Genomic DNA, 26,901 nt, shown 5'->3' with positions numbered 1-26,901 from the left:
TAACCGAGTTTAAAATCAACTTGAAACGACTTGAGAAAACAAGGGCAAACACTTTATAATCATTATTAAGAAGGCTGATGGGCCTCCAGTTATCCAAGAAAAGTGTGTCCTTTTTAGGCTTAGGTATTAAGCAGATGACACCCTGTTTCATACTTGCTGTAAGCTCAGATCGGTTTAGACTTTCAACATACACCTCAAGGAGGAACGGGGAAATTATTTCAGAATAAGATTTGTAAAATTCAGCCGTTATACCGTCATTACCAGGTGACTTGTTGCATTTCAGTTGAGAAATTGCTTCCTTAACCTCATCCACAGTAATTGGCGAATCACAAAAAACTTTTTCATCCTGATTGATTGAATTAACAGAACCAAGGTGCTCACAAAAAATATCTAAATCAGCTACATTAAATTTAGAACTATAGAGTTTTGAGTAAAATTTGTAACAATAATGAGAAATTTCTTTAGGATTTTCTGAGATAGACCCCTCAATATTTAGTTGATAAATAGAGTTGTATTTAGCCCTGGTTTTCTCAAGTTTGAAAAAATAAGATGACATCTGTTCTCCAAATTCTAGCCACCTCTGCCTTGACCTAATGAAAGCACCTTCTGCTCTTAATCTATACAAATCATCTAGCTTAATTTGCAAATCAACTAAATATGCTCTTTGACTATCTGACAAATTTTCAGGTAAAATCTGGGTAATAGACGAGATTTCACTAACAACTTCCAATTCTTTAATCCGTTTGGTTTTAGCCAAATTAGAACTATATTTTCTTAAATACTTTCCAATTTCAAACTTTAACAGTTCCCAATTGGTACCAAATGAATTTTCTTTTTTAGCTTTACTCCAATAATACCCAATGATTCTTTCCAGTTCTGACTTAACCTCATTATGGCTAAGTAATGAGCTATTCATCTTCCAATAAGAAGATCCCCTATAAGAACTAGCTTCAGAAGAAAGCAAAATTTTAATACAAACAGCCTTATGATCTGTTAGTGGAGTTGACGAGATATCCACACAAATATTGTCCTTGTCGAGACTTTTGGATATCAACCAAAAATCAATTCGGGAAAGTCTAGATGAATTTTTATTGCTCCATGTATACACTCTATCATTTATGTTCTTGACCCTCCATATATCTATAAGATCAAACCTATTCATAAATGCTTTCAAAGCTGAGTTTGAATTTGTTGGTCGACCTGGAGGCCACCTATCAAGGGACTCATTTAAAACAACATTAAAGTCACCACCAATCAGTAAGTAGGCGTTTGGAAATTTTGACTGCCAATAAGCAACTTTATCTTCCATAACAAATAGTAACTGATCATTCTCAGGTCTAGAATTATACCCATAATAATTAACAATAATAAGATTGACATTATAACACTTTAAAACTAACAAAATAAAGTGCCCATGCTCATCACAGTATGTATGTAAAACATCCCCTGCAAAATTATTTTTTAAACAAGAAACTCCTGCTGAATGCTCCGAACCGTGAGAGAACCAAATCTCACTACCCCACTGAGATTTCCAAAAAGCTATATCAGTATCTTTAGAATGTGACTCTTGAAAAAATACAAAGTCAGAACCAAACTGTCTGGTAAACAAAAATAAGGCCTTGCGCTTAACAGCCTCTCTTAAACCCCTGGCATTTAAAGTCAAAACAGAAAAAGACATTTAAAGAACAAAAACACTATTAACCTGTTTAAAGACAGAACTAGGAAAACAATCAATTATTGAAAATAGGTCACAGAATCGAAAGACGCTGAAAGAGGTCAGATAACATTAGCACCATAGTATACCTAAAAAATGTGCAAAAAAGCTTACAAACGAACCATGAGCCATCCTCGAAAAGTACCTGTCAAAATCCGTGTCACTGTATAAGCATGCCTGACACGATGACATTGATAACAAAATTAGCAGCATCAGGTATTAAGATGAAACCGTCTCAGGTAGGAAGAGTAATTTCGCCCTGCCCTTGAATGAAAGCTCTGCCACCGACGAAGTACGCAGTCTTCCCCTCTGCCCGAGCCTTCTGGACCTCTGGCCACAGCTTCCTTCTTCTTTCCCGATCTCCAGCCGAAAAATCCTCCATGAAACGCAGACCATTCTCTTTCAGAAATGACGAATTCTTCGCGGCTTTCCAGACAGCGTCTCTGTACGAGCGGACAGAAAACTGCATAATGGTCGCCCTGGGTCTCTCAGTCGCACCTTGTTGGATCTTCCCGAGACGATGAACCACGTCAATAACTTCAGCGAGCTTGTCCTTTGCGCTAGGAAGAACTTTTTGGCAGATTTTGACCACTTCAAGGCGGATGTCTTCGCGCACCGATTCTGGAATGCCGCCAATCTTCAGATTACGCCTTCTCATATACGTTTCCATGTCATCCATCCTTCGTTGCATCTGCGCTACGGGCCGTTCGACATCATCTACACGTCGCTCAAGATGTGTAACCTTATCAACAACAGCTTTCAACTCAGCGGACATGTCAGCAATCTTTCTCTCAATGCCATCAGATCGGCTGTTGATCAACTGCGTTATGGCTAACAGTTGTGACGAGACATCAGCTCGACCGTCGTCACTTGCTCTTTTCTTTATAAGCGGCGACTTACATGGGGTGTTAGGCAGTGGAGGAAACTCCTCTTCAGCTAAGTCAAACAGATCTTCCTCAGACGGGCAAGTGACAACGTAATCATGTCCACCGCTGGCTAAAGAGCACGTGCTATCATCAGCCGATTTAACGCTAGTAACAACCGAAGAGGGGTTCGAATGACCACGTTTACGCCCCATTTTAACACAGAACTGTGGAAAACTTAAAGACAGAACTGTAATAAAGTATAAATAGAGCGCACAAATAACTAGAAAGCTTTTTGCACTATCTTAACACAGTTGGTGCAAGAGCTCAAACAAACACGTCTGGTCAGGTAGCCATCTTGGCACGCCCCAGCATAGCTCATCCTTGTGTAGCAGTCAACAAACTGTGTGCTGCTTCCCTGCTGCAACACCTGTTACCTAAAGAAAGGTTCCTACCTATATTCTGTGAATTGTTACCCAAGAGTGACTCCTACTGGACACTTCTACATGACAATGTTTAAAGCTTACATAATGTTGCTTCATTATTATTCAACATATTATTTGCATACTTAAATAGTATCTATAAAGTTCAGCATATCTTTGATCAAAAAAGTTCAGAATAAGTACTAGTTATATATTTTTCTTAACTAGTAAAGTATAATTTAATCTTAGCCACTATTGGAATAAGTACTAGTAGTATCTATCAAATAAGCACTAGTATCTAATAAACAAGCACTAGTATCTAATGTTTAGGTACTAGTATCTAATGATTAAGAACTAGAATCTGATCGAATAGATACTAGTAACTAAAAAAAATAAGAACTAGCAACTAAAAAATAGATACTAGTAAATGTAAATGAAACATTTTTAAAACGGCTTGCAATATAACATTGTAGTTTATCAAATTAATAAATAACTAATTACTTCAACACAATAAAGAAGACTTATAGCAGATATTTATTGAAAATTAAGTAACATTTAATTTACTTTAGGTTAACAGATCTTACCACAGCAGTTAGCCGCCTCTCCATTATTAAGTTACAACAATCAATAACATCATCTCTTCATATAGACGGGAATCACTAAATATTAGTTCTCACATATAAGTTGCTAAATAAAGAAAGAAAATAGAAATCACTAGAATAAATGTTAGACTGAGGTAAAACCTATTGACAAATAAATAAACATTTCATTTACTTTAGGTTAAAAGGTCTTAAGTCGTAAGTCTCTGAGGTAAAAATGAAAAGACCGTTATTTTTTATATTATGTGAATTCCTGCTTTTTGCTGAGCACAACAAAAAGCAGGTACTTGAAGAGCACAGGGTAAGCGTGTGCAGAGCAGCACGCGCATACCAGACGTGCACACTTAAAGGAACAGTATGTAAGAAATTTATATAAATTAATCATTAAATGGCCCTGAAATGTCACTAGACATTAAGAAATCATTTTCATTTCAAATACTTATATCACTGACAACAGTGGTCCGGCCAGGATATTGTCATTTAAAAAGTGGAGTTGCAGCCCTCAACTGATGTTTATGTTGTCGTTTGGTATATTGGCCACGAGCTGTGTGATTGCAGTACCAGTTTTAGCCTCAAGTTTTGTGATTGCAGTACCAGTTTTGGCCACAATCCTACATACTGTTCCTTTAAGAAATAATGGGGGTTAATTATGCTTTCACTTCATCAAAAAAACATAAGAGAACATTCTGTATAAGTTATTTTTAGGTTATTTAAAAATAACCACCCTGCAACGTTATGGGAACGTTATTTTATGATTCCAAAAACAAACAAACAAAAATAACCATTAGAGAACGCTCTGTATAAGTTATTTAAGGTTATTTAAAAATAACCACCACCCTGCAACGTTATGGGACGTTATTTTATGGTTCCAAAAAACAAACAAACAAAAAAGAACCATTAAAGAACGTTTTGTATAAGCTATTTTAAATTCTTTAAAAATAATCTCCACCCTGCAACGTTATGGGAACGTTATTTTATGGTTCCAAAAAACAAAACCTAAAAATAACAATCCCAAAACGAACGTTAGGGTACTGTGATCCTAATTTATACATCTAACTTTTCCGGCCTCTTATTGCTACCTGCCCCAACTTATTTTGGAATGTGTAGCTCTCATGAAATCCAAAATGAGCCAATATTTGGCATGACATTTCAAAATGTCTCACTTTTGACATTTGATATGTTATCTATATTCTATTGTAAATAAAATATACATTTATGAGATTTGTAACTTATTACATTCCCTCAGAGGCGTCATGCCCATACAAACTGATTTTTGGGCCCAATGGATTTTGCATGCAACCTTAAAATCAAAGAAGCATCCATTAATCTGTTACTTGTCTTTTAATCTGTTTAATATGCGAAATATTATTAATTCTGTGCTGCATCCTTGTCACTTTTCAGAGATTTTTGCCATTTTTATAGTGTTTTGATCGTGTTACATTTCTTTATTCTGGCGGCAGGCGCTGCAGCCAGCGCAGTCACAGACGTTATCAGCATCTGAGCGCTAACGGCTCTTTGCTGTTGCTGCTGCATTTTGCTATCCGAGGAATTAGAACGTGTAAGAAACGCTCACAGCATTTCCAAACCCCACTACGGTAATGTGCAGTTAACCTCCTATGTGTAGAAAATGTATGGTTTAAAATGTGACCGTTTCAACGTTATATTAGTAGAGATTTCTAGATTCATCTTCTTGGTACAACGCCAAAGTTCGCCAGAGTTCATGCCGGCGCGGAATCACACATGCTCACATATGAGGTAAATTTTATGCAAAAATCCTTTCCTCTAATAATTTTATCCAAACAAATTTCTTTAATCATTATGAACATTAAACTCAATCACGTGGCTATAGCTTGTGTCATTTTCGTTGTTTATATACTTTATGGATTTAAAATTACATTAATTTTATAGGATATGCAGTTGTTGTGCACAACAACACAGTTAAACAAGTCATTAAACAAAGCGTAAATAAACAAACAAAACATGCCGTTTCAGAGGTAAATATGATGCCAATATGTAAGTATTCCGATTGAATAGTATTTGATATAAAAGTTAGTCAACACTTTTATTGTGGAGGTTTTTGCATGAAGGCTGGGGTGCTTAAATTGTTAAAAAAAAACCTTAAAAAAATTGGTGCATGACGCCCCTGCATTCCCTTTTTACTCACAATTTTTACAGTTACCCAAATTTTTCTGATTTGGGGTTTTACATTTGTACAATAACCTGGTGTTATTTATGCTTTTTGTTTGTTCCACATTTTCACCCACTTTAGGCTTTACAGTAAACGAACCCTCAGGTCCTCTGGTTGTTCCTCTGGGAGGTTCAGTGGTTCTTCCCTGTTCTGTTGGTTCACCCTTACCACTGGAGGATCTGGAGGTGGAATGGAGAAGATCAGACTCACAGACTCTCATTCATCTGTATCAAGATGAAGATATCAGACCAGAGGCTCAACATCAGGATTATCATGATAGAGCTCATTTCTTCACTGAAGACATTAAACATGGAAACTTCTCCCTCCTGTTGAACAATCTGACAGCTGAAGATGAGGGACAATACACATGTAAAGTTTACTCTGGAAAAGAGTCTGGAGAAACTGTGGTGGAAATTAAACATGTTGGTGAGTAAAAATCACATAAATTCAGGGGAAAACTTAACAAAAAAATTACATTTTATGTTAGTGAATCTATTCTATTCTGTAAATCCTTTCAGAGCGTTTAATAGTTTCAGGATCAAATAAGTCAATTTCTGCATCTGTGGGTGATGACATCACTATGAACTGCTCTGTGGACTCTCACATCAAACCTGAAGAGATTGAAGAGGTTTCATGGAGGAAAACAAATAAAGGTGAACCCATCACGGTTCTTCTCTATCAAAATAATGAAACTCAATCAGAATCATCAGATGAACAATACAGAGACAGAGTTGAGTTCTTCACTGATGAAATCCACAGAGGAAACTTCTCTCTCAGACTGAAGAGAGTCAGAACTGAAGATAAAGGAGTTTACATCTGTCAAGTGTTTACTGGAGAACTTTCAGCCAACACAACTGTAATACTGGAACAACTGGGTAAGCCAAAAAAAAAAAAACGACAGAAAAATATTTGGTGAAGGAATGAAGGGTTTTAAAACCCAATCCAATGAAGTAATTAATGACCATGTCAATATTGGATACTGGTCTTCTATAAGAATCAATGATTAAACATATTAATTCAGTCAAGATGTACATCATGTAACTTGTGTGTGTGTGTGTGTGTGTGTTACAGGTTTCTCTGGGTTACACGTATTGGTGTTGATTCTCTGTATTACTGCATGTGTATCTGCTCTTGTGTTCTGCTCTCTCATCTACCACAAATTAAACATCACAGGTAGGCCTATGCCTTGTTGTGATTTAGAAATGCAAATGAACTGAAAACACAAATCTGACAGTGTAATATCTTAAATATGACTTTAGTTCTTTCCTGTCTGCCACATTTCTTTGATTGCAAACATCTAACACCCATCACCCATATTACCTACCAATCTTTGGAATAGCATGAAAAACTAGATGTGTACATTTTCTAAAATAGTCACTCCACTGTCACTACAATGTGATTTAGAGATCTAGATCATGGGTGAAATCCAATCAAAGTGATCATCCCTATTACATATTGCCTACGAAGATGTGTAAACTCTAGGGAGCTGTGCAATAAAGTTGATTCTGGACTTCATCATTTACAAAGGTTTAGGTGTTGATGTTTAAAATCTGCTTGATTGGTTTAGAAAGTGCCTTTTTGTTTAGGGTCACCGGCCCATAAAGTGCATGGCCCTGCTAAATGTGTTTTGATTGAGGATGGCAAATTAATTGGTATTTGCATTGTAGGGTTTGATTATTTTATTGTGGTGTTTCAGTAAAGTTTTCCAATATTTTTTTTAGGTTTTTAATATGTTTGGGGATTTTTTTAGTGACGGCCGGTGCATTGTTTTCCGAAGTGGATTTTTTGGGGGGTTGTGTGTAGTGTGTGTGGCTTGCCATGTCAAAATATGTGTTCAGTGCGTCATGGGAGCCTATGTGCATCACGTGTCATGTCAAAATATGTGCCTGCTGCATACATGTGTAAAGGGCTCATGATAAGAGACTGTTAGAAAGGCTGCGTTCTGTGCGCATGCGCTCTTTTCCATTAGTGGTCGTCAGGGTGACTGATTCAGCAGCAGATGCGAGCGGGACTGTATGTGTGCAAAGTGTGCGTGAATAGGCAAATGTAAGTTGTCTGTCTATTCAGTAGATAAGGAGTTTGTAAAATATTTATACAATGTTATTCTGCATCTAAGATATAAGTATTTGTCGTTATTTAAGCCGTTTGTCGCGGGCTTTTGAGAATATGTAAATGTGCCAATTATGTTCAGTATTACTTGCTATTATTGTATATCTCTGGTAAGCATCGATTGATTTGTATGTATATATGTGTTCTTTATTTAAGCAATATTTCTGATTTATATTTAGTTCGTTTAATTTACCTCAGAAATAAGTTTCGGTTTCAGTGTTTTGCCGTTTCTGACCAACAGGTGGTAGTGAGTAATAATGATATTGCCTGTATTTCTGTAAATTATTCTCATTTAGAGATTTACAACTGCTGTGAAAATAATGTGCAACAATACTCAAGAAACATTTGTTAATATATATCTTTATTTCTTTCCTTTGTAGACCACACATAAAACACCTTTATACACACTTGTAACCTGTGCACTGCTGTGTTGTGGAATACTAAAGAGTGTCAAATTAAACTCTATTGCATGAAACTAATGGAATTCAGTGTGTTCTAACAGACACCCCATAAAGAAAAGCTAATTAAACATTTCACCTTACACAGAGAAGAACCTTTTTCAGTCCTGCGATCGAACAGAGACGCTTACGTCTCGCAACACATTAGGTGTGTTTAACTTCATGCAGCGCTGCGCAGACCAATTGGCGGATGACTTGAAGCAGTGCATGCCGGTTACAAATTTTGTCTGACTTGTGCTGGATCGTGACTGCCGTATGGTATCAAAGTAGGCTACACTACTTGAGTGTTTTGAGAGCTGCCGACTGGCTCATCCGGCGCAGCCTTTCCAGAGAGGCTGCACGGAGTCCTGATGACATCACAGCTCTTCATGATTGGTCACCTCACTGATGACAACGATCACATGCGTCTCATATTTAATCTAACCTTTAGTTCCACTAATAAACATTATAAATTCATTCTAAACTTGTTAATATACCTGAATATGTTATATTGTGTCATGTAATAAAATTAAAATAAGTGAAATTTGAAACTCTATTGGTATTTTAATAATCTAAGCTTGTTTCCCGTTATTTTTGGGCATACATTAATAGCAACTGATATATTTAATAATCTAATTCAATAATTTAATTGACTTTATTCACAATAAAAAAAGGAGACTACAGGCTGCTACAGTAGCTGAGAGGCCATGCTTTGTGTTCTTTTTAAAATGTTTCTGCAGCCTAATGAAATCTGTGTTTAATAATGTAAATACACTCAATGTAACAGTAACTGCACTTGCCATCCAGAATGACAGAGATCATTCCAACTTGAACCCATTGTGTAAGCTGTCTCTTTAGTACTGCGTGGTTTATTTACATCTTGCTACTGATTGGACTGTAGTTCTGACACACCCACCAAACAAGAGAAAACTTATCTCAAACCCTGTTGCACATCGGTGCACACCGTTTACAGGAAACATGCCGTTCAACCCAGAAACCGTAGCAAAACGTTGCACACCGTGTTGAACTTGAACGTGCCCCAGGTGTCCGACTTGACGGCACTGTCTTCAACTCCTCTCTCGATTGCAAGTGGCAAACCTTGCCGATTGGTCTGTGCAGCGCCGCATGAACTCGAACACACCTATTTACTTAAAACTAAACTCTGATTACATGAGAGCATCTCTTTAATCATAAACCCTTATGAAGCATCTGTAGCAGGCACGTATTTTGACATGACGTGCAATGCACATAGATTCAAATGACGCACAGAACACATATTTTGACACAACACTGTTTTGATGAGTTTAGCATTCGTGCCTCATTGGAAATTAAGTCACAAGCCGCCACCGGTGTTGTTTTTACATATATAATATAATGATATCATAGTAAATGAATTCTACCGGCATTATTTTAAATGACTTGGATAAAAGACTACATAAAGCAATAACTTACTTAAATATATGTAGGAATGTTATAGCTGATAGTTTGTACACCACAACAAGCATCAATTTTATTGCTGTCTAAGGGGTTTTCTTACGTACCTAGGAAATCTACAGCAAAGTTCAGCCAAAAGTTTTATAGTTTGAGCTTGTCCTTACTCAGATAAAACAGCAGGTTTTTGACCAAACAAAGCCTCAGATTTCATATGTGTTTCCCATCACTGTTTTGACTGCACAATGCATGTTTGCTATAAAGTCTTAAAAATGGGAATGAATGTTAACATTAAATGTTTATGTTGCATCTTCCCTGCAGACACCAGCAGAATCGTGTGGTATCTTCATGTTTCTCTTGTCATTTTCCCAAACATCTGCGTTTTCTTTGCCTTCTTCATCTGGGGTGTTATTGAAGGTAAGTATTATAGTTTAGGCGTTTCAATTGTTTTTGTAGGGGTGCACAGATAAATGCCGATTTACACTAATAATACGTGGCCGATAAGTATTCTGAATCGCACAGCCAATATTATTCACAGCTATTTCATGTATTACGGCTTTTGATCAGTAAGTCCTTATCGATCTGAAATTACTGTTACTTTGATTTGTTTATAACATGCATTTGAAAAAGCAACACTCGTCAAACATATTCATTATACATATTCTTTATTATCAAGAAAATACCTAAAAAAAAGGTTTAAAGAACAACAATATAAATATATGCTTTAGCCATTTCCTGGAACTGCGTGTTATAGTTGCGCGTCTATGGTTCTTCGCCTACGGTGCATATTGAGTTTCTGCACGATAGCGCCCTCTGGCTTTTGGATGTAGCGGCATTTCACCGTATTTCATTGAGAAGCATAGCAAGCATAACCGGCTGATTTATTGGTGTACCCTTAGTAATAATATAAATGACAATATTAAGAGTGAGGCAATGTAGGTGTTGTATTGTGTCCATGTTTTCTTTTATGACTGGATTCTTTAACATGTCAAAACAACACAGGTTATGTCATACATTATATTATATAATGCATCATTGAATTGATTTCAGGATTTCTGAATGAAACCATCACTTGCTGTGCTCTTTATATTCTGAGGATCTTTATGTTGTTTTGGGCCGTGCCATATTTAAAGTATCTTCAAGGTATGTTTTAGTTTTTTCTCAAGCAAACAAGTAACTGCATATTAAAGCTGCGATCCATAAGTTTTCCTTTTCTATTGCCAATTTTGTTAAAAATTAGTAAAAATCTATGTGGGTTTCGGTACAAATATTGGATCTGTTGTGTACATAACTGTTTTTAAAATTATTTAATTATCTAAATTATTACTTGCCACTTTGAAAGGTCAGGAGTAAAAGAGGTTAAATTTTCTGATGTGCAATGCAATCCTGGGGTATTTCTGAAATCCTTATTGAGTCTTGAATTAAATCATTTGTCATTATATTTTCTTAACTAAATGAAACATGCCCGTCCACCTTTATGTAGTAGTTAACAACTTATATACAGTAGTTTCATGCAGTCTTAGCTGAGCCAATGAAGGTAATAAAGAAGAATACAGTTTAGTCAACTAGACAGTGCTAACAATTTAATATTATGGCAGTGCTTTACAAAATACTAATATGGTGTATTGAACCCTTTCTGTTTACAGATAACCATACAACTTGGATTAAGTTTTCAAGTATACCAAGAGAATTATCTGTTTTTACAATCATTGTTTATTCAGGTAAATCTACACAACATAAAGTCATCACTATGATATTTAGATGCTGTATGCTATATTACTTATTTTGATGACTTTGCCAGAATTTGAAAAAGAAAAATATTTTTATATAAAAAAGTATTCTTTATTAAGTTGACATCCTTTTAGAGTTTTTTATTATTGTATCTTGGATTTAAAGATATAAATATTTTGTGTATCACCCCAGCCTTAGATCATTTCATTACCTGTTAAATTTTATATTCTTCATGCAGTTTTCTTTGAACATGCCTGGAAAGAGTTTGATGAGGCCATAGACATACACCCGGACATTGGACCTCATGTATCTCTTGGAATAAATTTTGGAATAGTGGTACTGCTGAGTCTCATTATCATCTTCTTAGGTAAGACTCTCTAAAATACTTTTCAAGTTTAAAATCCTGGCAGATTATGAAAGCTGGTTGCAGCACACACATAAGGAGAATCTTGACAGATAATCTTCTCTCAAATCTTAAACATTTGTGACCAGTCACAGAAAGTAGGGACACAAGTCTGATCTGGGGCATTTTGAGTTATTCCAATTTATTATTAAGCTTTCCAACGATGTGTAACACATGGAAATCTGATAAGATTTGGAGAAGTTGTGGCCATCTGAATATAACACATTCAAGAAAGAGAATGCCGAGAAATTTGAGAAAGAAAAGTTAACACTTTTCCCTGCCTGGAGAGATATATAGTCTATTGTTTACATCAGATTTCGCATGAACGTCTGGTAATAGAATATAATATACAATCTGAGGACTATTTACATCGTAACATGTAAGGGTATATGAGATGACACTTCGGTAATTTACGATGGATTTCCACCAACTGCGGAGCAGCTGCAGATCGGCTCTGCTCCGTTACGGCTCCGCCGTCCACCAATACCCACCAGTTCCGAATTTGTTGCTGAGCGGCTGCGTGCTCAAGTAACGAGGTCTCGCAAATTCACGTGATGATCGCGCGATATCTACTTCTGTCTCGGCCCATTATGACGTTAAATTATGACGTGTTGCTGGACCAGCCCAGATCACAACACGAGATCTCGCGAATTCACGTATGATCACGCGATATAGTCATGGCTCCGTCCTGCGGAGCTGTCCGGCATCAGTCAAAAATAGAAGCTCTGTGTATTTGTTCCGGAGGGCTGCGGATGGCCGGAGCTGTGACGGATTCGGAACGCAGTCAGTGGAAATACACACATTGACTTGAATAGAAACCGATTGACTCCGCTGCTGTTCCGCAGTCGGGGGAAATCTGGGGTTACGTTCCGGTACACACATGAACCAGCCTAAGTTTGTATTTAAAATAGGGAGGTAGTATAATAGATAATCCAAACAGCGCCGTCGAAAACGTGACGTCCTTTAGAGATGTTACCAATAGGCTTGTTTGAGATGAGCAAATTCTGCGCAGAATCGATCACCGGTGATCCGCGCAAGATGCATGTCGGTTAGAAAAGTGTCCGACTTACGTCCGACTTGCTCTGATGTCACGCTGACGTGTGCAAAATAACTCTCGCGATGGAGAGGCGGGCTCGTCGGATTCTACAGCCGAGCGCAGTTGCTCTCCACCGACTGCGTTGACGAAAAGCACGATGGGAAAAGACTTGCTGACGACACAGCTTAATGCTCATTGGCCAGGTTATGTCAGCTGATGACTTGTTAATTCTAAAAACTCTAATTCCTGTAGTAGTTTTTATATTTATTCAATTGTTCTTTACTATGACATTTATATTTTTTATGAATTCCTGTAAACTTCTGTATTGGTGTTGATGTATTTGTACTGTGAGCTGTTTATATTTCACACAACAGAAACGAATTTGTATTACCACTAGATTTATTCATCCCAACATTTACTAAGTAACCTTTTCCAGTAACGAACAGTTCACCTTCGTTGATTTTCCTTATAAACATCTTTATGTAAATGAATTTATTGGTATTTAAGTTGCATCTATTTAATCCGCGATAAAATACGCGAACGTGATCTCTGCCTATGCTGACGTTTGTAGTCGACTGGACTGCGAGATTGGTGAAGTGTCTGACTTAAAAGCTCTTTTTTCACTCCTCCCCTTACTGCAGCCGTCTGCTCTCGTCTGAATTTCAGGCAAGGCAAGCTGCATCTCAAACAAGCCTAATAGCTTGCTCGTTCCTCCATCAGCCAATGACTTCATGGAAAATATTGATAGACAAAACATGTAGCCAATTATATAACGAATACAACGATCTCTGTGTGACTTTTTGTGTGTGTGTTTGACTTCATGCTGCGCTGCAAGAACTGAGAGACAGATGATGTCAAAGTACCCCGAGAACGAGTCGAAATTAAACTACTCCGTAAGATTTCTTGAAGAGCTCTCGCGGTACTTTGATGTCATCCGACTGCGGCGCCGCATAAAGTTAGTGACGCAGCTGACGTAGGACACGGATTACTGTTATTTGTTCCGAGCCAGCTTCTTTTATTTTTCCTTTGTTTTGTGCGTCCGAGCTTCATTTACAGTCTGGGAAGACACACGCTATAAATTTGAAAAAAAAAGCAAACATGTCGGAGGAACAGCGTCACTACAGTCACGTGACTTCACTTTTATGTAATTTCAAAGGGTTTCCTGTAAAATGATACCAAACTTTTGAAATTGAATAGGCCAAATCCAGGCGGAAATCCCCAAAATAGCCTCAGAGTGTAAGAGGTTTTTAATTTTAACATTATTTAGTTCAAGTTATTTATCCCTTATTAAATTTGTTTTGCACAGGTAATGAACACTCACTTAACAAACTCATATAACAAAAAAGAAAATAGAGACACTCATGGTTAATTATTTAACATTAAAATAGCAGTTGGTATGTTCGGTATTTTACACTTAAAGCCCTGTTTTCAGATTGTTTATGATGAAATAGAACGGTTTTGACTGAAATTTCGACATATGCGGCTGCCCAGAGAATTTTCAGGTGTTTGTTGTTTCACCTCCCATCTTTACAGTGGCTGTATAGGTGCACTGAAACAAATTCTTCATAAAATGCATTAAACTTTCGTTTACAAAGACGTGAAACTCACCGAGTGGTCAGGGATGTTCACTGATATGCTCACACAAAAATCGCTGCAAAAGATGCTTTCCAACAGGTGTTTTAGCATTCGTTGTAAACTTGTGGACCTATTTTTCCAAAAATGTATTAATAAATGAAGAGTTTGGTTCCAAAACGCAATAAATCCATTTTGACAAATTTCGGTAAAAACGTGTTTTCTATACCAAGAAAGTGACAAGATGAAAACCACTATTTTCTGTTACAAACTTTCACATAGCATCTTTAGGTTATAAAAACATAAAAAAATCCATAACTTGATTTTCAAAGATTTATTATAAAAACTGATTATTTTTTCCACAAAATGCAATAAATCCATAACAAATTTTTATTCAAAATGCTATAAATCTATTGAATCAATCGCCTATATAAATGTGCATTCATCTTTGCCATGATATATTCATTTAGTTGACTAGTTGTACACACTAATTAAAAATATAAACATTAATGTCATTAATCAAAACACTTACTTTGTGATATTAAGAACACTGTCATTGTTGCGGTCATACTTGACGTCGTCGCTTAGCGTTTTTCATAGCGATCAGCTGTAAAATGTTTTGGTCCTGCTCGTTGACTTTGAGTAAAATTATGGAAAGTTTTTCATAAAATCCCCTGTAGTATATGTGTTATCATGACAGAAACTTGATGCTGTTGGCCCGGGCAAACAATAAGTTCCCGTCTCCGAGTGCCTCTTGCGTAAGTTATTAGATGTTGATGGCTTACGTTTCTTTCCCGTCACATAAAACCATCACAGGTTTATCAATGCTATTAAAGTATTATTTTGTTTTTGTTTGTTTGTTGATCACGAAGTACAAAGTAGATGAGGAAAACTAGGATTCTGTGTACTCAACGGCCCGCCATTGTTTGTTTACATTGCGTGAATGGTGCGCTGTAATCTGTGGAGCGGATTTATTAAATTCTGTAGAAAAGGGGGAGTGGCGTTTATTGCATTTTGGGAAAAAAGGGAGAAAAGATGACATAATAACACGGCGGATATTGGATAATTAAGAATTTACTTTTTAATACTGACCTGATATAATACTGATTCTGGCAGTAACTCATTTTTTTCAAAATTGGCGTTTATTGCGTTTTGGAACCAAACTCTTCATATACTTGTGCAAGTATTGGTAGTGTGCGGGATCTCATACTTTTATTAGTATTCGACAGTGTTGTTCAACTACTTTTCCTAGTAGGGGTGGCACGGTTCACAAACCCTCGGTTCGGTTCATATCACGGTCATATCACAGTTTTCGGGTCTGTACGGTTCTTGTTGTTATTTTTTCTTTTAAATTTTTAACACTCCAGAAATGTATTGCCATCTACATTAACTTATGTGCCTTTTTAGCACACGTAGATAACTTGCAATTATCACACTGCCAACTTCAGTGCAGCTCTAAGATTTATCACTGAGAGGCTGCCTAAATATTGCAGAGAGTAATTATGTGTTTTCATCGATCGTATCGCAAGTGGACGAGAGAGAGACACATGACGTTTACAGTTACACTTTTAATATTTAAATCCATCTCTTTTGTTCACTTTTGACGGCTTCTGTCGTGATTACTTTGAGGGGGTGGTCTGTGGGCGAGTCTCTCTGTTGTCATTTAAACGCGAGCGGGAGTAATGATGAGTTTATATGGACGTGATCTAATATTATGTCAGAGTTCGCTGCTTGTGCAGTAAGTAAACATGCTGCACAGTGTTTTGTACCTGTATATGTTAAAGCTTTCTCTGATATTTTAGCGCAATTGATGAAATAACATCATCAACTTTCACACGCTAGCAAAATGTCACTACGCGGAAATCAGCTGCTTTAGTTTTATCAATGAAAGGCTAAAAATAGTGCTGTACACTGTGTGTTCGCGCCAGAAGACGTAAAACATTGTGTGTTCAGTACCTCAGATTAGATAAATGGGCGGAGAGAAGGCGGTCTTATTTGGCTGTTTGAACACATTCAACCCATAGTCTGCAGTTCTATCTATTGTTTTATTTCTGCTGTCATCATAGGTGAACATGAAATAAAAATGTTTCCACACCAGATTTATACGACTCTGGCGCATCCTCCAACTCCGGGCAGACTTCCTTTTCTCTCCCACTTGCCATTTCTACACGTAACATTACCTGCAGCAACTCCACACCGGTCACCTCTTCTTTTGCGCAAAAAGGAAACACACTATCTGAGGTCACATACAGTGCACGAGGCTACATTGCGCATGCCATGAACTGTCGAACCGTGCGACGCACACGCGCTCCGAACCGAGACAAGCGAACCGAACGGTTCAGATTTTTTTCATGAACCGTGCCACCCCTATTTTCTACGCACCTCTGGTTCTTTAGATGTGCTGAGTTTTTATTGATTCACTTTAAGTTAACTAACACAAACAATTTTTAAGCATCGTCTGGTGTTTTTGCGTTGAGTGTGTGATAGGGCCCCATGTCTTCCACAACCACAACTATTTTTTCTGCAATGTATGTGATGAAGAGCCTACATCTGTTTACCAGCTCTTTTACTTCCCTTTGCTTGTACAGTTCAAATCAAAGCTTGGCTAAAACATGATTCTGTCAGATATCTCTAAGGATGCTAAAAAGTAGTGAAAACTATTAACAGTAGCTCTCAGCATATAGTGTAGAGAAAAGCATACTATGATAATTTAATAATTACACTGAATTAGTCAGGTAGAGTATTGAAAACACTGTAAAAATGCAGCATTTTTGTCAAATCAACATATATTTTATGTTACTTTAACTTATTGTTTAACTTCATTTGTTATGTTATGTCAACTTATCACAAGTCAAATCTTAAAGGAACAGTATGTAGGATTGTGGTCAAAACTGGTATTGCAATCACAAAACTTGTGGCTAAACCTGGTACTGGTGGCCAATACACAAAATGACAACATAAACATCAGTTGAGGACTGAAACTCCATTTTTTAAATGACAATATCCTGGCCAGACCACTGTTGTCAGTGATATAAGTATTTGAAATGAAAATGATTTCTTAATGTCTAGTGACATATCAGGGCCATTTTATGATTAATGGATATAAATTTCTTACATACTGTTCCTTTAAAATAGTAGGCTGAATTGACTTGCAAAACCAAGTTGTTTTAACTTCATGCTGTATTTTTTTACAGTGCATTGTAAGGAAGAATTCAAGAAATTGCTTTTCCTCTCGCATAAATTAGATCAATCTTGGTACTGTCTTGCATGCAGCTATATTTGTATCATTGCAATATGTTACTTACTATTGTTTTCTTTTTTCAGATTTGAGATTCAGAGTATCAATTACAATTTTGGTTGTTATCCTGTCATTGGTTCAAACTATTCAATTATTCTCATTTGCATTTGAAATCAAGGGTAAGTGACACCTAAGTACAAATCTCTTGACTGTACAGTATGTATAATTTATTAACAATTATGAACCAAAACAATTAATATTATTAAATAATTTTGTGTAAAAACTCCCTTATTAACATACTATTAATATTCCTATAAATTAATAACCAGTGCTTTAAGTGGGCCGGAACACGCTGGTACTCAGTACCGCCACTTCCAAATATAGCTCTTGAGCATACCACCACCTCTCCATGCGCCCAGAACATGCTTTTAGCGTACCGGAACGCTCATTTGCACATCTGTTTAAAAATCAGAGGTTTAATTTAATCTTTGCTTTTCAGAGCGCTCTTCACGCTTCCTAATTAGTGCCACCGAGAGCAGAGACTACATTACCCATACACACTTGCGTTTACAAGTTAAAAGCGCAGGCGTCGGTGTCGCTTTTGCAGCTGTCAGTCAGTGTCAACGTGGTCTGGAGAGGTGTGTGTTTGTGTGCGAAATGCGCAACCATAGCTGCTCAGTTAAAATAAAATTCAATGAACACTTAATATACCCTCCTTGTTTTAGACTATGAGTAGTAAAAGAACAAGGTCAGAATCAGAGGACTCGCTGGCTGACATCCCACCAAGCCAGAATGATAGCTGCAGGTCAGACGCAAGCTTTCTCCCAGTTTGGTTCCCCTCGACGCAACTTTGGATTATCTCAGGCGATGTGCAGAGTAAACATTCTTGAAATTGTAATAGACATGTAGTTTAATTGCTAAACTACAAGTGAACGACATTTCAATGAATTTGAAAGAAGCACACAGTAGTTTTTCCAACCGCAACACGGAAAACAATGGGACAAAATCAAGTGATGACCTTTTTAGTTTCAAATGGCCAGTATTTTGTTATTCTTGAACCCATAGACATGGTCTTGGTGTCATTTTAAAGTTTTTTTTCAAGCTCTTTCTATCTGAACAACTAGTTTTAGCATTTAACCATGCTGAAAATTTTACTCACATATCTACCTTTTGCACATTTTATTTATGTTCAGTAGCTATTTCTAGCTCAGGCAAATCCACAAATTTATAAAAGGATTTATTATTTTTTACAAGGTCGTCTGTTTGCTGCTGAATATAAAACCCCTTCAATATAGGAGTCGAGTCAGCAAAAAAATAAAAAATAAAATAGAGTACCGGCACCTCATTTGGGCCACTTAAAGCACTGTTAATAAGAGTACATAAGGATTTATCTTGGACTTATGCTATGAATCTATAAATTCCTGCAGATTTTTAGGGTTAGGTTTGGGAAAAGTTTATCTGATAGAGTTGTTGTTCCAGGACCAACCAAATTTTTTTATCCAGGGACATGTGTTACTTAAAATCATAGTGATCATTGGATTACTTATTGTGTTAATATGAATATGAGTCAATTTCTGATAAGATAATCACTTTAAGACTTACTGTTGAAATTATTTTAAAGTGACACCATGTAATTTTTCAACCTTCATAATAAATTTTCAAGACCCTTGTGATAGTACATCGACTTTAAATAGGTTGAATGACATGTCTACCATAGCCTGACGGGGTCTGTATCACTTTTACTCGTATTTTAAAACTTAGGGTTTCTGGTAGTAACCAGAGCACAAAAAAAACTACAAAATTCGACTGCTTTACGGCATACGCACTTCCTCCACACAATTTGTTCTTAACGTGAATTTTGCTGGAGGCTACTTAAGGAGTGTAGAGAGCAGTTTCTATCAGGGACGTGCACAGACATTTTGAGGGGCAGGGGCTCAAGTGAAATAAAGGGCACCTTTCATAATTATGTATATTTTTTCTTTTTTTTAAACAAAAAGTATATATATTAATGTCACAAGGTGACGATCTTTTTAAGGGCGGAACCAAAGTTAGGGAAGTTTTGGTTCCGCCCGGAAGGTTTCCCCACCGGGCCACATACGAGGACGGACCTTCTCACTTCCTGGTTTCCAGGACAACGGAATCAGGGGTTGACGAGCCGCAGGTGAGAGGAATGAAGCCAGCGAAGGGTGATTGGAGGCCGTACGAAATAAATAGCTCTGCTGAAACACAAAGAGAGGGCGTTCGAACACGAAGAGCGATGTACACGAGAGGCGATTGACACGGGGGAAGCTCCTTTGCCAAGGGCAAACAAAGACACGCACCTTTTGAAGAGCCCGAAGGCTCTGTTGATCCGGGGATCGCTGAAGCGACTGGAAAGAGGACAGAGCCACAGGAGGCGAAAGGAAGGCAGGCTGTGGATCTTTAAAAAGGAGCACCCCGAAATCGTTGTTGTTACGGCGTGTTGTTGTGTATCGTAGCGCCGAGTTGGGCTCGCCGGATACGCTGTTTGGACCGCTGTATTGCTCTCTCTCTCTCTCTCGCTTGGATCATAGATCTATACAAAGGAAGATATCGACGACCTTACAGGTGGAATATTAGACAGATACTGACGTTGGATGAGAGAAACGGAGGAAGAGGAAAACTTACTGTTGTGAGTACACACCTGTGGAAAAGTGGTGTTGGTGGCTGGAAAACGCCTCGCTGATGCATCTGGAGTCATTACAGCGTGAAGTCAACCTAGGACGAAGGGAGACCGAAGTTGTGAGTAAATACATCACTTGAAGTAGGTGTTTTATATGTAGTTGATTTATACAATCGTTTGGAGTGTTTTCAAGAGAGAACGAGTGGCCCTACCCCTGTACCAGCGTGGTGGGTGAGCCGAAGGGTTTTGTGTAAGCAGCTACAGTGACGACAATAAACAAACACTGGGCCATCTACCATCTCCCTATTCTCGCCCAGAGCAAAGTGGAAGAAGGCGGGTGTCATTGTGTGCACTGAGCGTGGTGGGTGAGTCTTTTGGATGTAGTAATTTTCACTTGAAGTGGTGCTGTGTAATGCTGTGTATTGCAGTGAGAGTGCTGTGTCTTGTCTGACGTAACCCTGCCTTCAGTCACTCGTCCCGGGACGACGAAGAGGAAAAGCGGCGCTAGAGAACATCTGTACGACTATGCTGTAGTGTGTTTCAGTCTGACAGTATTACAGAGTGGCGGTGAAGAATTGTGCGATTGGCGGTGTGCGTGAGTACTACATTTACTGCTGTTACTTTACCTGTGTCTTTTTCATCACTACAGAGTAGAGGCGAACGAGATCCGCCGGCCTGAGGTCTCGACGAAAGGGCGCCCCGGTCCAGTTTTCGATTGACCAACGGGTCTCGAGGAAAGGGCAGCGCTCGACCCGGTGTGCCGACGTGACGTTCTCGCCCCTCTGTCAACTAACAAGTCCGCCGAGTGGGTCTTGGTTCCCGGCGTCCCATTGTAAACCACTGTCCAATCGACGCATTGCATAGCCAGCCAGCGTTAAGCCCGCCACCCGTAGCCGTCTGTGAGATATTGAGCTGTGGAGAGAGCCATACCTACCTAGAAGCTGTAACCAGCACAGAGGTGAGAGAAAACCTGGAAATTGATTCACTGTGTCCTTGTATCCCCGCAGTCGTCTGTGGAGAGAAAGAGAGCCAGCGTGAGCACTGAGGTATTGAGCTGTGGAGAGAGCCATACCTACCTAGAAGCTGTAACCAGCACAGAGGTGAGAGAAAACCTAGAAATCGATTCACTGTGTCCTTGTATCCCAGCAGTCGTCTGTGGAGAGAAAGAGAGCCAGCTTGAGATATTGAGCTGTGGAGAGAGCCATACCTACCTAGAAGCTGTCACCAGCACAGAGGTGAGAGAAAACCTAGAAATCGATTCACTGTGTCCTTGTATCCCAGCAGTCGTCTGTGGAGAGAAAGAGAGCCAGCGTGAACGCTAAGAAAATGGACTGTGCGAAGATCCAGTTGGTGGTAAAGGAGGAGAGCCTAGAGTGGCCATTATTTTAAGTCCCCCCTTTCCCTTCCCTATTTATTATTTTTAAGTAAATTAAATAAAGTACATTTTAATTTATGCTTACCTTGTGTGTCTGGTCATTGGGGTGGCTTTGGGAATCTCCTCGAGGTGGAGAAAGGGGCGTGACCTTATTTACACCTGGGTCCACCCCTACCTGTGACAGATTTGGCGTAGTCGGCAGTCCACCTCGGGTTGAGACCAAGGTCCCCCAATGACCTACCATGTTTTTTAAAAAAAGTAAAGTTCCCATCAACGCACTATCAGTCCCCAAACAACGCGTTCTCGGGACGAGAACGGATTGGCGGGGGAGGATGTCACAAGGTGACGATCTTTTTAAGGGCGGAACCAAAGTTAGGGAAGTTTTGGTTCCGCCCGGAAGGTTTCCCCACCGGGCCACATACGAGGACGGACCTTCTCACTTCCTGGTTTTACAGGACAACGGAATCAGGGGTTGACGAGCCGCAGGTGAGAGGAATGAAGCCAGCGAAGGGTGATTGGAGGCTGTACGAAATAAATAGCTCTGCTGAAACACAAAGAGAGGGCGTTCGAACACGAAGAGCGATGTACACGAGAGGCGATTGACACGGGGGAAGCTCCTTTGCCAAGGGCAAACAAAGACACGCACCTTTTGAAGAGCCCGAAGGCTCTGTTGATCCGGGGATCGCTGAAGCGACTGGAAAGAGGACAGAGCCACAGGAGGCGAAAGGAAGGCAGGCTGTGGATCTTTAAAAAGGAGCACCCCGAAATCGTTGTTGTTACGGCGTGTTGTTGTGTATCGTAGCGCCGAGTTGGGCTCGCCGGATACGCTGTTTGGACCGCTGTATTGCTCTCTCTCTCTCTCGCTTGGATCATAGATCTATACAAAGGAAGATATCGACGACCTTACAGGTGGAATATTAGACAGATACTGACGTTGGATGAGAGAAACGGAGGAAGAGGAAAACTTACTGTTGTGAGTACACACCTGTGGAAAAGTGGTGTTGGTGGCTGGAAAACGCCTCGCTGATGCATCTGGAGTCATTACAGCGTGAAGTCAACCTAGGACGAAGGGAGACCGAAGTTGTGAGTAAATACATCACTTGAAGTAGGTGTTTTATATGCAGTTGATTTATACAATCGTTTGGAGTGTTTTCAAGAGAGAACGAGTGGCCCTACCCCTGTACCAGCGTGGTGGGTGAGCCGAAGGGTTTTGTGTAAGCAGCTACAGTGACGACAATAAACAAACACTGGGCCGTCTACCATCTCCCTATTCTCGCCCAGAGCAAAGTGGAAGAAGGCGGGTGTCATTGTGTGCACTGAGCGTGGTGGGTGAGTCTTTTGGATGTAGTAATTTTCACTTGAAGTGGTGCTGTGTAATGCTGTGTATTGCAGTGAGAGTGCTGTGTCTTGTCTGACGTAACCCTGCCTTCAGTCACTCGTCCCGGGACGACAAAGAGGAAAAGCGGCGCTAGAGAACATCTGTATGACTATGCTGTAGTGTGTTTCAGTCTGACAGTATTACAGAGTGGCGGTGAAGAATTGTGCGATTGGCGGTGTGCGTGAGTACTACATTTACTGCTGTTACTTTACCTGTGTCTTTTTCATCACTACAGAGTAGAGGCGAAAGAGATCCGCCGGCCCGAGGTCTCGACGAAAGGGCGCCCCGGTCCAGTTTTCAATTGACCAACGGGTCTCGAGGAAAGGGCAGCGCTCGACCCGGTGTGCCGACGTGACGTTCTCGCCCCTCTGTCAACTAACAAGTCCACCGAGTGGGTCTTGGTCCCCGGCGTCCCATTGTAAACCACTGTCCAATCGACGCATTGCATAGCCAGCCAGCGTTAAGCCCGCCACCCGTAGCCGTCTGTGAGATATTGAGCTGTGGAAAGAGCCATACCTACCTAGAAGCTGTAACCAGCACAGAGGTGAGAGAAAACCTGGAAATTGATTCACTGTGTCCTTGTATCCCAGCAGTCGTCTGTGGAGAGAAAGAGAGCCAGCGTGAACGCTAAGAAAATGGACTGTGCGAAGATCCAGTTGGTGGTGAAGGAGGAGAGCCTAGAGTGGCCATTATTTTAAGTCCCCCCTTTCCCTTCCCTATTTATTATTTTTAAGTAAATTAAATAAAGTACATTTTAATTTATGCTTACCTTGTGTGTCTGGTCATTGGGGTGGCTTTGGGAATCTCCTCGAGGTGGAGAAAGGGGCGTGACCTTATTTACACCTGGGTCCACCCCTACCTGTGACATTAACACAATTCTGACTTCCTTTTTAAAAAAAATATTTAAAAAGTTAAAGGCGGAGTCCATGATGTTTGAAAGCCAATGTTGATATTTGAAATCACCTAAACAAACACGCCCCTACCCCAATAGAATCTGGACCTTCTGTTGATAGACCCGCCCCACACATACGCAAACCGGCATTTGATTTGATTTGATTGGCTATAAGTGTGTTTTGGTAGTCGGCCCGTCTCCTTTTCCAAAGCGTTTTTCAAACATCGTGGACTCCGCCTTTAATTAATTTTATCTTTCTCAAACTCACGCAATTGTTTAATTTTCAAAAGATGTCTACAAAATAATCAGTTCACACAGACACCATGGTCTCCTTAGTATAGGTTTATAGAGCAGCAAAGGAAGCCATTACACAATGTGCATGTTTTGAAAACATTAAATTACACATTAATTACAAATTTGTTAAAATGCTAAAAACAAAGTTGTGACTGCTGAGTTAGTGCTACATGCCAATAAATGCTATATCATATGCTAGCGTTCAGCTGATTAGTTGTTAGTTGTTACTCAAAATGTATTTTTGTCTGATAAGGGCTCAAAATATAAGGTCTGTTTACTAATGTGAGCTTCTGGCATGAGCCTCAGAGCAGAGTAATCAGAGCAGAGCTCAACATTATTATTCATGACCCTTTCAAATAGGGCAAAAATAGACCATTTCATTAAAATGACAAATTCTAGGGTTGTAAATAGACATGTAAAAACGTTTCTGGATAATTTTTGCACTTAATTAAGCAAAATACCCTCTATGTAATTGTCAAAGAACAATTTAACATATTATGACAACACATCTTATGGCACCTTTAATCTTAGGTTTTTATATTTATTAGGGTTACACATGTCAAAAACAACAAATATAGATTAGGCCTATTTTGTTTGTATTTTATATTTTACTTTTTTGTGATGTCAGTGAAAATTCAGACTGGGCAAGTAAAATACTGAACCATCAGATTTCTTCCCAATCTACTCCAGCACTCCAGTATAACACATTAGGCTATACTTATTTAACAGAGATTACAAAAAACGCAAACAAAAAAGCTTACTACTGCAGTTAGCAATTATTTTATTGTTTGTGCTTTATTATTTTATGAGCAGTCTGTTTAAACTACATATACTACACTGTTACAAGTTTGCAACTCTTCAGGTTAATATGGGATTGCCATGGAAAACAATGTCCCTGAATCGTTATGTGTAACAATGTGTCCCATATTTTGTGCATAAAACTGTTAATATAAGAATGCTTTCTTCCTCACACACTTACCGGTAGCTGCCTGCATAATCATGGACATCGCGTCTCGTGACGTTCAGGCTGAGCTTTGGCGCTTGAAGCGCGAATGATGCAGCACGAGTGTAGACAAGCCAATCATAAAGCGAAGTAAGTTAGATAGGCGGGACTAAGGAAAGGTAAAGCCAATCATATTAGCGATGTGAATTTTGGAGGCGGGACTCATCTCTTAACCGTTTGTGTGGCACAAATAGCGCTATTTTTCTTTATATAAGAGTTTAAAGGGGACATTCCAGAAGACGTTTTTAAGATATTAAATAAATCTTTGATGTCCCTTGAGTACATATGCGAAGTATTAGCTCAAAATACCATATAGGTAATTTATTGTGGCATGTTCAATAAATTGGGGAGCGAAATCCGCATGACCTATTTATTCACATGCTTGCAGAGAGAGCCTTACCAAAACAAAGTTACAGGGTTGCTATTTCTCATGTTTTCTGGGTTGGTAGAAGCACTGGGGACCCGATTATAGCACTTAAACATGGAAAAAGTCTGATTTTCATGGAATGTCCCCTTTAAATCTCATTTAAATGATTCCTAAATAAATTCATGTTAAATTAAATAAGCAACAAGTAAAAAACACAAGAAACAGACAGACATCAGTTGTTATATGAATAAAGATCATATTATTATTTTTTTTTAAAAAGCACCCCAGGAAAATAAGGGCACTTTCTCTCCAGGAATAAAAAGGGCAGGTGCTCAAGCCCCCTTTGATGTCTATGTGTGCACGTGCCTGGTTTCTATTATGTGACTCTGTGGCACAGTCTTTAGTGTCACGGACCTATGACACGGGCGACCCGGGTTCGATTCCCCTTTAAGGCAATTTTTTATATAAACTGTTGATTCATACATAAATGCGATGTTCTTTATAAATGACGGCGATTATCTTGCATATAGTTCCCTGTATTCAGATGCTGTGTTCACGTATTTACCTTTCTTTTACTGTGTCTATGATATTTACATTACAATCCAGGATGCTATAGCACTCAAACTTGCTCACAGTGTAAAACCAAACCCTATTCATTCACCAATCAGATCCGAGCGTTTCTCTCTTCTCTCTTCCTCATTTGCTGCGTTCCGCTGTCACTCGCGTGACATATTACAAAGCGGCAGACCTAAACGCATTGGTTTACTTGGATTTGGAGCGATTTTCACACAAAAAAGAGGAATAATGAGCGCCATTGCGGAAAATCCTGGTGGCGAGGGAGAGAGAGAGAGAGGATGCAACAATATTTGTTTGGAAAAAGGCAAGGAAATACTTCTGGTCGTTTCTGAATTTGAAGGCTGCAGCCTCCGGAGGTCAAATATGCAGGCTGCACACGTCATCAAGCCTGGTTTATTAAGGTAAACTGAGCATTACATTCGCAAGTCATAAGCATACTGCAACAATTTACGATTAACTAAGTATAATAGTCAACTTTGTAATTGTTAATATTGTGAAATAAGACTTGATGACGTATACAGCTTAGAAATACGACATCCGGAGGCTGCAACCTTCAGATTGAGAAATGGCTTCTGCCACGACGAGTTCCTCATCAGAAAGTTGTAACATGACTGCGTTTCTCCCTGTTGTCT

At 38.9% G+C, this 26,901-nt stretch overlaps 1 protein-coding gene and 1 pseudogene across 1 annotated transcript in view; one reads left to right on the top strand and one right to left on the bottom strand.

Moving 5' to 3' along the window:
• LOC129436703 (small ribosomal subunit protein uS7m-like) overlaps positions 1–26,901 on the bottom strand; it is a 52,473-nt pseudogene that overhangs the window by 9,699 nt on the left and 15,873 nt on the right.
• The window catches only part of LOC141362765 (uncharacterized), a 44,972-nt gene that overhangs the window by 7,541 nt on the left and 10,530 nt on the right, over positions 1–26,901 (top strand). Inside the window, exons 2-9 of the mRNA XM_073864987.1 lie at positions 5,868–6,212; positions 6,305–6,661; positions 6,858–6,959; positions 10,085–10,180; positions 10,814–10,906; positions 11,410–11,484; positions 11,733–11,861; positions 17,830–17,922. Of these exons, the coding sequence (XP_073721088.1) occupies positions 5,868–6,212; positions 6,305–6,661; positions 6,858–6,959; positions 10,085–10,180; positions 10,814–10,906; positions 11,410–11,484; positions 11,733–11,861; positions 17,830–17,922 (1,290 nt within the window). The remainder of the gene's footprint in view (positions 1–5,867; positions 6,213–6,304; positions 6,662–6,857; positions 6,960–10,084; positions 10,181–10,813; positions 10,907–11,409; positions 11,485–11,732; positions 11,862–17,829; positions 17,923–26,901) is intronic.

This window comes from Misgurnus anguillicaudatus, unplaced genomic scaffold (assembly GCF_027580225.2).
Source record: "Misgurnus anguillicaudatus unplaced genomic scaffold, ASM2758022v2 HiC_scaffold_29, whole genome shotgun sequence".
Lineage (NCBI taxonomy): Eukaryota > Metazoa > Chordata > Actinopteri > Cypriniformes > Cobitidae > Misgurnus > Misgurnus anguillicaudatus.
This window is presented reverse-complemented; position numbering and strand designations above follow the sequence as displayed.